Raw genomic sequence first — 13,316 nt, 5'->3', positions numbered from 1 at the left:
ATTACAAACATACATTTTTTTTTATTTTTACTTCACAAGATGTTATTGTTGTAGTAGTGTGGATAAGTGTGATATCTTTTCTGACGGCACCCATTCACTGCAGAGAATTCTTTGGTGAGCAATTGATGTAATGTTACATTTTTCCAAATCTGCTCCCCTAAAGAAGCAAATTCATCTTAATCTTGGAGTAAACTGAGTAAATTTTCTGCAAATTAAATTATTTTGGGGAACTATTACTGTAAATGTATACATTTGGAAGATGCTTTTATCCAAAGCGACTTTCAAGATATATGTTTGATTTGTTTATGCATTCTCTCGGAATAAAAAATAAAACGGCCTTGGCATTGCTAGAGTCATGCTTTACTGTTTTCATTTACTTCACTTCTCATACTGAATCTTGCTCCACTTGTTACTCTGAATCTGTCTTCACCTTTCTCTTTGGATCTCTCTTTCAATCTCTCTTTTTCCTCTGGTGTTTGTGTGTAAACTGATTTTTAATGTGCCACATTATGTATAAGAGGCAGAAAGCTAATAATAAGTAGCCTCTTTCTCTCCTCCCATTTCCCTCTTTCTGTCTTCCTGGTTTGGGAATAATCTTCTCTGACATACTGCAGTTGAAAGAGGCTGGGGAGTCCCTGCTGTATTTGAGGTTTTTAATACTATTAGATATGCTTCTCTCTCCCACTCATGCATTCTTTTTCTTCCTTCATTCTTTTTATTTTATATTCTTGTTAGGCTTTCTCCTAGCCTCAAATTGTATATTTGAATACAAAAATATTTCTCAAATCAACACTTTTTTTTGCTGCTAAATAGTCTGATGTTTTATCATCAGCATCCTGAACAGTGTTGTGGGTAACGCGTTACAAAGTAACGCGTTAGAGTACTCTAATTACTTTTTTCCTGAAATGTGTAACTTAACGCGTTAGTTTCGTGCGTAAGTAATCAGTAACTTCGTTATTTTTTAAAAAAAAGTAATCCGTTATTTTAAGGAAAGGAAAATCCCGACTGCAGCCTGCTTTTTTTCAGACAGTAGGCCTAGGTCTGCCACCTGCGGATGTATCAGCGGAGCCGAAGCTCTGTGATCGTAAAGTCAATGGCTGTGATGCGTCTGTGCCCTGCGCCTGACCCTGTGTGTGTGTGGGTTTTTTTTTTTCCGAACTCCCAGCAAGATAGCAGAGAGGACAGCGTTTGGTTTATGGAAGTACGCACATTATTTTCAATTTGTCAAAGAAAAAGAAAAGAACATAACGGTAAAATGCACACTCTGCTTTGGTGAAAAGCTTCTGTCGACCGCCAAAAATTCTACCTCAAATTTAACGCTACGTTTTAGTCACTACTTTGAAGAGTAAATGTAAGAGGACTGTGTTAAAGCGAATTTAGGCTTGTGACTGTGAGTGACACTTTAATAATAATTAGTTCGGCTATCAAGCGATATCCGTGTGGCAATGAAGGATTTAATTCGGTTTGTTATAATTTTTGTTTGACAGGAAGCTGTTAATTTCTGTTAGATCATTGGCTGGCTGATTGTTCATCATTTCTAAATGGATTTAAATCTGCAAGCCTGTTTAAGGTTGTGTTTACAAGTAAGCATACTTGTACTTTGATAACTGCATTATTTAAAGTTAAAGAAAAATCAGGAGTTATCTTGTGGTGCTCATAATATACAATAGCCTAGGCTACCCGGGCTGGGTAACGTTAGGTGCGAATTTTGATTAATAATATGTTCTGTGATAATAAATAAATAAAACGCCATGTGGAATAGCCGATTGCTGACTGTCTTTCCTGTTATTGTTATCCTGCAGTGTTAATTAAGTCGGATGACTGACGTTATTCATTGTCGGGAGTCACGACTTCTAGGTGCATTTAAAGGGGCCGGGGGCTGTGTCTGTCATGTGTGAGCCGCTGCAAATGGCTTTTAATTTTTGGTAACGCATGAGTACTCTAACGCGTTACTTTTATGAATAGGTAACGCTGTATCATAACTGATTACTTTTAATTGATGGTAACGTTGTAACCTAACTAACTACTTTCCAAAGTAACTATACCCAACACTGATCCTGAACACCTAAAAAAGTAGAATTTGAAATGTGAAATTTTCACTCTGAAATCACAAATTAATTACAAATAAACAGCAAGAAACACATTGATTGACACATTGATTTATCACAATTAATTGAATTGTTATGCACAACACTAATAATGCATTCAAAAGTAGTGTATTGTAAACTTTTTCATTTTAAAGTACTGCTTTATGAACAAAAATGCAATAACATTTGGTTGGCAAACACTTTAAACAAATAAGGTGTTTTTTTACAGCAGTATTCCTTTTTACATAGTAGCAGTTAAATATTTCTTGTAAATCTTAACTAATAACATTAATGTAATTAAAATAAACATAAAACAAGCTATTTGCCACTGCAAGGACATTACAATTTTTATAGAAAATATTTTATCATTTATTATAGAAAAGCACGTTCTTTTCAGAGTTCATAGCCTTGATCATAATACTATAGAAGGCATCTTCCGAGTAGAGACTTACACGATCGCGGGACCCAACGCAGAAGAGTGCTGAGCGGGACAGCACTTGATGTGCGGGAATAAAGTCATGTGTGCAGGATGCAGGAGAATAATTAGGGTGTGCTCACACTAGACAATCTTAACCCCCAAAGCCTGGTTCGTTTGACTAGTGTGATCACTCCGGTTAGCAGTCCCTGGCTCATTTGGAAGAGGTGGGCAAGAGCACGGTTCAGTTATATTCAGTGGGTACGGAAAGTATTCAGACCCCCTTAAATTCTTCACTCTTTGTTATATTGCAGCCATTTGCTAAAATCATTTAAGTTCATTTTTTTCTCATTAATGTACACACAGCACCCCATATTGACAGAAAAACAGAATTGTTGACATTTTTGCAGATTTATTAAAAAAGAAAAACTGAAATATCACACGGTCCTAAGTTTTCAGACCCTGTGCTGTGACACTCATATATTTAACTCAGGTGCTGTCCATTTCTTCTGATCATCTTTGAGATGGTTCTACACCTTCATTTTTGTCCAGCTGTGTTTGATTATACTGATCAGACTTGATTAGGAAAGCCACACACCTGTCTATATAAGACCTTACAGCTTACTGTGCATGTCAGAGCAAATGAGAATCATGAGGTCAAAGGAACTGCCTGAAGACCCCAGAGACAGAACTGTGGCAAGGCACAGATCTGGCCAACGTTACAAAAAAATCTGCTGCACTTAAGGTTCCTAAGAGCACAGTGGCCTCCATAATCCTTAAATAGAAGATGTTTGGGACGACCAGAACCCTTCCTAGAGCTGGCCGTCCGGCCAAACTGAGCTATCGGGTTAGAAGAGCCTCGGTGAGAGAGGTAAAGAAGAACCCAAAGATCACTGTGGCTGAGCTCCAGAGATGCAGTCGGGAGATGGGAGAAAGTTGTAGAAAGTCAACCATCACTGCAGCTCTCCACCAGTCGGGGCTTTATGGCAGAGTGACCCGACGGAAGCCTCTCCTCAGTGCAAGACACATGAAAGCCCCCATGGAGTTTGCTAAAAAACACCTGAAGGATTCTCTGTTCTGATGAGACCAAGATAAAACTTCTTGGCATTAATTCTAAGCGGTATGTGTGGAGAAAACCAGGCACTGCTCATCACCTGTCCAATACAGTCCCAACAGTGAAGCATGGTGGTGGCAGCATCATGCTGTGGGGGTGTTTTTCAGCTGCAGGGACAGGACGACTGGTTGCAATCGAGGGAAAGATGAATGTGGTCAAGTACAGGGATATCCTGGACGGAAACCTTCTCCAGAGTGCTCAGACTGGGCCGAAGATTCACCTTCCAACAAGACAATGACCCTAAGCACACAGATAAAGTAACGAAGGAGAGGCTTCACAACAACTCTGTGACTGTTCTTGACTGGCCCAGCCAGAGTCCTGACTTAAACCCAACTGAGCATCTCGAGACCTGGAAATGTCTGTCCACCAATGTTTACCATCAAACCTGATAGAACTGGAGAGGATCTGCAAGGAGGAATGGCTGTATTAGATCAAAAGGGTGCTTCTACTAAATACTGAGCAAAGGGTCTGAATACCTAGGACCATGTGATAGTTTTTCTTTTTTAATAAATTTGCAAAAATGTCAACAGTTCTGTGTTTTTCTGTCAATATGGGGTGCTGTGTGTACATTAACGAGTAAAAAAAAAAATATATATATATTTGCTTTAATATCTAAAAATCACAGTCTGTATTTATGTAAATTTGATTGCAGTTATTAAACTGAGCAATAAAATGATTGCTCCAGTTTCCTCAGTTGACCTATAGCGGTTTGTTTTAAGGTGCATGAACTTTAGCGTGGAGCAGCTGAGCAGTGTGAGTGTGAGAGGGCATTATCAGGTCGAGGCAAGACAGCAAGTTAGAATTCACTGTCCACATCTATCTTCATTCTTTCCTATGGCTTTCCTTTTTTTCTAATCCTCTTTTCTTTCTCTTTTATCTTTGTCCTTTATACCTCTCATGCTTTCTTTCTCTCCGATAGTTTATCTGAATCTTTTCTAATCTTTTCTTTTCAAAGGATGGATAGCTCCTGTTTTATTGAGAGAGATAAAGGGGGAGTGTTTGCTCAAGTACAACTTATTTCTCTCGTGAAGGATCTGGTTTACTGTTTTGGAATAGGAAGTGTCTATTTTTCTCTTTTGCTCTTTCTTTCTGTGGCCTAAAGATTGTGGGAATAATGTGGCAGCATTCAACTTTTTGTAAATGCCATATATAAATAAATATATGTAAACAGAATATATAAGCTTGAATAATGCAGCTGGCTGTTTAGCGTCAGCTGTGACTCACAGCAGGAGTTTATGAAGTTGTCTTTCATGTTCCATATACTGTAGACTTGCTTTTGTCTAGTGTAGGTATGTGTAGATGTATAGAAAGAGTGCACCTGATGTTAAGATAAATGCATGGGTGAATTTAAAGAAATGTTAAGAATATGTCTGGGTCGTATTTCACCCTAAAATCTAAATAAATAAATAAAAAATGTTATTTTCCATAAAGAAAATGGAACCCATTTGCGACCATACTTTTTTTTTCCACATTTCCCAAAATTCTCATTACCATAATGCAAAAACATAATAATGCTAATAATAATAATAAATATATTACTGCAATGTGAAACAATGTGAAAATTATTATTATTACTATATTGTAAATTATATAGCATGGTAGTATTCCTTTAATGTTGATTTAGATCCCCATTTATATAGATTTCCATTAATCTATTTACTCATTTATATATATATATATATATATAATTATATTAAGATACATTTTTGTCATATGTACTTCCTTATTATTTCCCCTGTTTTAATCAGATTCACCCCTATAGTCCCATCCCTGAAGTAACTGTATGAATATTTGCTTAAAACTTAGGGATCGTCTGAAAATGCTCCTTCAGCATTTTAGTCTGGGTGTGTTCTCGCTGTTGCTGACTAACTGCATCATGTCTCAGAGACAGCAGGGGTCTGATCATCTCAGACACTTGCTGACAGGTGAAATGACAGAGACAAGAGCTGTCACTCATCATCTAAAATATGCTTAACCATAGTATTAAATATTGCTCATTATGCAAGTTCTTTCTTTCTCATTTGAACAGCACAACAATTTAATAACATGTCTCATTACTGTCTCTGTGTGTGCAGAACACTCCAGTGGGAACGTCCGTGTTCATGGTGAATGCGACAGACCCAGATCAGGGCGTGGGCGGCAGTGTGCTCTTCTCCTTCCAGCCTCCCTCTCCGTTCTTCTCTATTGACGGTGCAAGAGGAATTGTTACTGTGACGAGAGCACTGGACTATGAGACGACAACCACCTATCAGCTCACTGTTAATGCCACGGTTAGAAAACACTCTGTAGAGCTCTGCATTTTGAAATTATTGAGTGGAACTTTTTCAATTCCAGAGCCAAATAAAACATGTATTCTTGTTTATCTCTGTGACAGGACCAGGATAAGAGGCGTCCGCTCTCGAGTCTGGCTAATTTGGCGATTGCCATCACTGATGTTCAAGACATGGACCCCATCTTCACCAACCTCCCGTACAGCACTAATATAATAGAGGACGCACCACCAGTCAGTAAACACACACATACTTTTAGTCTTGTTTTGTTATTAGTTCAGCAGTATTTAGATGGGTGAACCTCACAAAATGACGTGACGTGAAGCCAAGAATGGTGACCCATACTCTGAATTTGTGTTCTGCATTCATCCCATCCAAGTGCACACACACACACACACACACACACACACACACACTGTAAACACACCCCTGGTTTGTAACATGCCATGGATTCGACCTTTGGGTTACAATTTTGACTCTCTAACCATTAGGCTACAAGCCCCCTTGTGTCCCTCAATTGCAAACATGGACATGTCCAGGACATATTTTTTTGTGAGATTTATCCAAATGCATTGGCACAGAACCTAGTGAGATGCTTACATAGACGGCATATTTGAGCTATATAAGAATTTTAAATAGGATGTAATTTTACCAGGTTTTGAGTCCAGATAATATTTATATGAAAACTATAAAACATGAATATAAGTGGAAGTAAAAATGTAAAAGTAAAGTAAGGATTTGTACAAACAGAAAATATTCCATGGAATGAGAGAGGGTTTGGCTAACAAAGAGTGATATAATGTGTGTTGAGTAATTAGACAGTTATTATGAGAGAAGCAGCCATTACACCTGTGAAGTCTCGCTGGAATATTCCTGTAATTACAGTGATAGATTTATACTGTGACCTGTTCACTGCTCAGAGTCCACAGAAGGTCATTCAGTGTGAGATTCACTGCCGGCCGCTTGGCCCTGTGTCAGTTTACTGTGTCAAACACACTGCCGCAGGCTCTGAGGATATGTGTTTGTGTGTGTTTCTGTCTGGGTAAAAGTGAAAGTGGAAGTACTGTAGCTATGTTAAAGCCACCTTTAAAGTAGACCATAGACCAGAAATCCTGTGTTTCCAGTGGATATTTACACTTGCTGAACTGCTGTATGGTTTTTATTCTGTAAATTAATAAACGGGAAGTTAATATTGAATATTTTACACACAAAATTGCCAGTTACAGTCGTTTTTTTTTTCATAACTAAAGAAAATTGTTTCAAAATAATCAGAATCAGCTAATTCATCAAAATGTAATCATAAATATACTTACAATTATACATATAAATATATATATAACTAAAAACAGAATTCTCTCCTAATTAAATTATTTTCTTAAACCAAAGTTTAAGCCTGTAAACTTGCAGAAAGTTTTGAATAATAATAATATTTATATACTTTTTAAGTCTCTTGTACTCTCCAGTGCTGCATTTATTTGATAAAAATACAGTAAAACAGTAATATATTTTACTATATTACAAAATGAACATATTTCACCGTTTATATCACTCCATTTTTAAGTCTGTCTTTTACCTATTTCTCTTTCTTTCATGCCCCATATTTTCTCTCTCCTTCCTTTAATCTCTCTCTCTCTCTGGTGTCCATTTGCATTCCTATTAACTCGTGAGCGTGTCAGAAGTGAAGTGTGGTGACACGGATCTATCAGTCGTCTCAGGAAGGTCATGAATAAGAAGACAGTGATGACTTTAGACCAGTTGTCCTGTCTAAATGTGGCAGTCAGCATCAAGCTCCAAGTGGACGCGATTGATTTTGGCATATCATTTCTTATTTCCTAAAGTTGTGGAAACGCTATAAAAAAAAAAGACAAGAGGCTTTTGTGATGAGAATTAGACAGTCTAAACATGTACGCCCTCAATAAGGGCACACGTCACACTAGCATGTTCGTATAAAACGATGTTGACACACACTTAGCCACACGCAGAGAGCTTAAAGCTTATCTTCCTTCACACTCACACACGCGTGTACGGAGTGTGTGTCTGCTCAGTCGACGGGCCTTGGGCTAAGTGACTGAGTGGGTGTGGAGAGTTCTCAAGGCTACTGACATTTACACGCGAACAGATATCAAACACGCAGAGCTGTTGTGGGTCATCTGTCAAAACACAACTCTTAACCCCTGTTTCATCTCAGGTGCATCACTTTAACTCACACACCGAGAGAGAAAGAGATCCCTTAGCATTCCCTCTCATCTCAATGGCTTTTGTACATTAGAGAAACTCTTTAAAGCAATAGTTCACCCAAAATTCTCAATTCTGTCATTATTTGCTCAGCCTCACGTTGTCCTAATTTAGTACAATCTAATATATAATTTTTTTCTCCTCCTAGATAATTTTTGCTTGGCTGTTTACATGCAAGGATGGTTTATAATGTCTTTCAAGTTTGCATTTAGCATATTTTCACATCCCAAAAATTTTGTCACATGTTTTCCATATTTTTCTTGTGAAATTAAGATGACTATTACAGCTGCGGTAGGGAACTTTTGACGCTCTAGCGGTTAAAAAAACAGAACTGCTTGCGTCTTGCGGAAGAACATTGTAGCCGGAACTACTTCTCTCTGTTTATGTCTATGAAGAATCACAAAGGTACTGGGTTACTCCGCCGCGGTATCCCCGAAGCAATCTAAAATAGTCCGAATATAAACACTTATTATAGGTGCACCCTAGTGATTCAGGACAAGCTAAAAACACGGTTTGTAAAATGGATTCATGGTGTACTTGCTTATATATATATTATTTTCTACATTTTGAACACAAACAAAGTTACGGACCGCAGCTCTGATTGGTTGTTTCTTACCGGGAGCGATGTATTCCTGCAAATGGCAATAGGACCACTGGGAGGAGCCAGAGGAGCTTGATTTTTTCACAGATTATCTGTCTCATATTCTACTGTCAGGACATAATGACAGGTTTAACAAATATGTAAAAAATATATTTTTACAAAAGTTACCTACTGCAGCTTTAAGATATCACGAAACATTTCTTATTAATATCAATGTTGAAATGTGAGAGTGAAGCTGACACTTCTGATCATTTTAATGCAATCCTACTTTTGGACGTCCCATGAAGTGGTGTAGTTACATCATCTACCAGCAGGGCATCGCTGTCCATCCGAACCCTCTGGCACAAACACAACTCTGTGGTTCATGTTCATGCCATAGTAAGCTGACTCCAGCTGCCTAATGGACCAAAGTTTGACAACAGCTAAAGCGCAGAGAAAAATAATGTTTTGCAGGAAAAGTGAGGAGTTTTTGCACTGCTATTTGCCGTTTTCTTTTGTCAGGGTGACATTTAAAGGCTTTTTAGGGGCAAACACAATTTGGCTGTCAAGTGCTTGATCTGAAATGGTGCAAGAGAAGAGGCACGGATGGAGAAATGGACAAGAAGGTGCATGGAGAATGTTTAAGGATGAGAGGACAGGAAACAGAAGAAGAAAGACGTGTGCATGAATGAACATTCCACTTGTGCGGACGTCAAGAGAATGGCTCGCAAATTACTTCAGCCACACTTCACCCCCTGTTCAGCCGCTTTTGTCATCCATTTCTCCCTCACTCCTCCTCACATTCCTGCGCTAAACGTGCTGTAATTGATTGTGTGCTGTAATAGCAGTGGAGTGTTGGCAGAAATGGAGCATAAACAACAGCTCTCAGACACTATTAGCTGGATCAATGGCAGACGCTCTCTCACTTTTCTCTTTAAGCATCCGTACGGTTTCTTATTCAGGATCAAAGAGTCCTCAAATTCTGAATATTTCTTCTTCTTATATTTTGCTGTTTTTCGTGTCTCATTTGATGCATTCATTTTTGAAGCTGATGTCCCTGTAACATCCCTCACCAGGTCCTTTCCTGAACAGTTGCACACAAAAACATTTGAACACTTAAAATGTATGTCATTGCATTAGACAAAATAAAAGTGGCATTTATTTTAAAATAGGACAAGCACATTTTAATTTTTTAATGCAAAGCATTTTAAAAACAAGCTATAAAACAATATACATACTGTTCAAACTAAAGACAAAGTATTTACGAACTTGCATAACATTCATGTTTTTTTATATATATATATTTTTTCTCTCAGTAAATGCTTGTCATCTGTGTGTGTTTCTGTAGGGTTATGAAGTCCGTAAGATCACGGCGATCGATCAAGACTTGGGGCGACCACGTGGAATCGGATATACGATCATGTCAGGTCAGTCACATCCATCATGATTAACAGGTCTATCTGGCGTTTAATTGTGTAAACTTAAGAACATTTAATTTATTCACTTCAGATTTTAAACAATTTATTAATGTATAATAATAAAAAAAAATTTAAGGCTATGTAAACAAATAAATAGAATGACATGATATAAAATAAAAATAATAACTAATAATATACACAATAATATATTCTTTAGGTTTTAGTATTTTAGGTTTTCTTTTTTACATTGTTATATTCAATTTGTAAGTGTTTTAGGCTGTGTTAACAAATATTTAAATGGATAGAATTATGTTATTTTAAATTATAATAATAATAATTTAGTTTTTATACCTCACTATTTTATTTTATTTTATTTTATTTTAGTAAGTGAACTCAGAATGCATTTGGCATACATGTTTAAAGCGAATTGCACAGAGAATGTAAAGCTGATCTCTCTCAGTGCAGCGAAAAAAGTTATATATGAAAATGTGCATTTCATGGCATTTCTAATACTCAATACTCAATACTTCAAAAACACTTATCTGGATGCCAGTATGTATATGGAATTTAAAATATGCAGTGATAATTGTTATCTCAAAAACAATTAGAGCAAATACTCATAATCAGACAAATATATTATGACTATGTTCATTATACATTATTTGATATATAGTGATTTGAGTGTTGAGTGTAGTATGTTTTTTCATGCTCCATTCTGAAGGACAGTGGCCTATATGCATCACATTAGTGCTGCTGTGGTGTAAGTCTCTTAGGATATGGGATAATGTGTGTGTGTGTGTGTGACTGAAAGCCTTTGACGATTTAGTCCATACATGAGCTTAACACAGCAGGACAAACCTCCCCACAGTGCAACAAACACACACACACTTACTGAAGCGGTGTACTTGTGTGTGTACGGCCTCCCCCGTAGATCACTTTCATTGCTATCAGCATGAGACAGACAGAGCAAAGGAGGAACAGAAAAGAATGGCAAGAGACAGAGAGAGAGGGTTAAACCATGTGTTTCTTAGATATATTTCAGATGTACATTGAGAACCTTCAGTGGCTCAGTTCTGTGTTAGTGTGTCTTGAATGCGGTTTTGTAGGCTGTATATGTGTATACTGTATATACAGATTTAACACTTAAATGACAATGAGTGTCTGAATGGCACTGGATTATGTGTATAATTTCAAACCACTCAGAGAGAGAGAGAGGTTTTATTTGAATAAAGTAAAGCTGGGCGGCTTTTAATGTTTTCAGAATAATGTCGAAAATCTGACTCCTTTTTGCAAACTGGTTCATTCTAACAGTTTGCTTCAAAGATTTGATTTAAATAATAATAATAATAAAAATATATATCAAAATACTCAAAAACGTTCAAAACTTTTTTTGTTATGCTGGTTAAAAGTCTCTTTACATCCCAATAGCGATGATAAAACTAAGTGGCCTAACTTTATGTATTTATATTGAAAATGTTCATCCAATCATATCGCTCGGTCCGAGGGCTATGATAGGCTGTCCTACCTGCCTGTCAAAGTATGCATTTGAATTCCTCGCTGTCTCTGACTGTGTGTTACTCTCTGGTCTACAATGCAACTTGGTTTTTTTATTTATTTATTTTTTTTTATTTCCAATAGCAGCCATGAGATAGCTCATTAACAATTTGATATTTTCAGAAGATAGATTTTTTTTGCATTTATTTGATAGGACAGTTTATGGGGACGAGAAAGAGAAACAGAGCCAGAACCAGGAAAGGATCAGTTTTTTAGACAAATGTATTTACTTTTATGATATTTTTAATTATTTATCTACATTGCCTTGTATGTATGTATTTATGTATTAAAGCATAATATATTGGTAACTGATATGGGTTTGGTTGGGGTTTGGCAAATAGGCAATATCCATAGTGCCAGGTTGCAGATGGCAAATAATATTACTGCTATGTCATTTATGCATAGTATTTACTCAGAAAAAAAAAGATTGATTACTTTGAAAATTAAGGCTTCTGCTAGTCTTTCAAGTGTATGAATGGTTATCGGCTCATGGCAAAGATCACAACATAGCCTCTTGAAGTAACTGTTGAGTGAGGAAGCTTGAGGACATTATTTTTGAGAATCGATACATCAGCAGTGTAGCAGTCCAAATCACACACAAAATGACATATTATTCAGTTTTTAGAGGAAAGCTGGAAAGTGGACAGACATATAGACAGAATATTCTGAAGAAAACTGATAGCTTTGCCTTAAATTGTGGAGCATTAATGCAAAGGTTTCACATGGAAAGAGAATTGTGTCAATTTCCTGCGAGCGGTTCAAGTCTAATGGTCTAATCAATAGGAAAGGGATCCGTGATGTAGGTTAAACATTCCCGCTGGCAAGCGAAGCACTGCTATTTCCTGGACCTGATTCCATACTCTGTAATCATATGAGCTATTGCACAGGCCCTGACCCTAGATCAGCAGAATGTCTCTAGTTATCATTCATAATGGTAATTGCTGTATTAGAATTCATACTGCATGCTCTCTCTCAAAGCCGTTGTGTGTGAATTTAAAGGGGACAATCAAAGAAGCAGGGGAAAATGGGTGGAGGTAGAGGAAAAGGCCTCGCTCTCTTCAGGAGACTGAGGTTGAGTTCAAGATCATATGAAATCGTTTGATGAGCACGCTTTCTTTTCTGTGTTAACATCAGGTTTGCACATCACTCAGATCTGAATTACAAATGACTTAAATTCCAGTGCGATTCTTGAATTTGAATTTAATTTGAAGTAGAAAATAATGGGAAGAATTTCAGTTCAAATTTGAATATTAGGATGGATTCAAATTAACTTAAAGGGCTTATTACACCCCAAAATGAAAATGTTGTCATTAATTACTTACTCTTAAGATATTTTTGGACGGAAAACTGTGTACGCTAGCTATTCTGTGTCAGCCATGACACAAGGATACATTTTCTACATGTACCCCTTGATTTGAACGAAAACAGCACATCTGTGCATTATTTTTGTTTTCTTCAGGGATAAAAAGTACCGTATTTTCTGGACTGTAAGTCGCACTACTTTTCATAGTTTGGCTGGTCCTGCGACTTATAGTCAGGTATGACTTATTTATTGAAATTAATTTGACATGAACCAAGAAAAATGAACCAAGAGAAAACATTACCGTCTACAGCCGCCAGAGGGCGCTCTATGCTGCTCAGTG

At 37.1% G+C, this 13,316-nt stretch overlaps 1 protein-coding gene across 1 annotated transcript in view; it reads left to right on the top strand.

Annotated features, from left to right (window-relative positions):
• The window catches only part of LOC113112423 (cadherin-23), a 197,163-nt gene that overhangs the window by 64,283 nt on the left and 119,564 nt on the right, over positions 1-13,316 (top strand). Inside the window, exons 6-8 of the mRNA XM_026277988.1 lie at positions 5,692-5,886; positions 5,991-6,119; positions 10,050-10,128. Coding sequence (XP_026133773.1) covers positions 5,692-5,886; positions 5,991-6,119; positions 10,050-10,128 — 403 coding nt within the window. The remainder of the gene's footprint in view (positions 1-5,691; positions 5,887-5,990; positions 6,120-10,049; positions 10,129-13,316) is intronic.

This window comes from Carassius auratus, chromosome 13, assembly GCF_003368295.1.
Source record: "Carassius auratus strain Wakin chromosome 13, ASM336829v1, whole genome shotgun sequence".
In the NCBI taxonomy this organism is placed as follows: domain Eukaryota; kingdom Metazoa; phylum Chordata; class Actinopteri; order Cypriniformes; family Cyprinidae; genus Carassius; species Carassius auratus.
The sequence above is the reverse complement of the archived record's forward strand: the minus strand, read 5'-3'. Positions and strand labels throughout refer to the sequence as shown.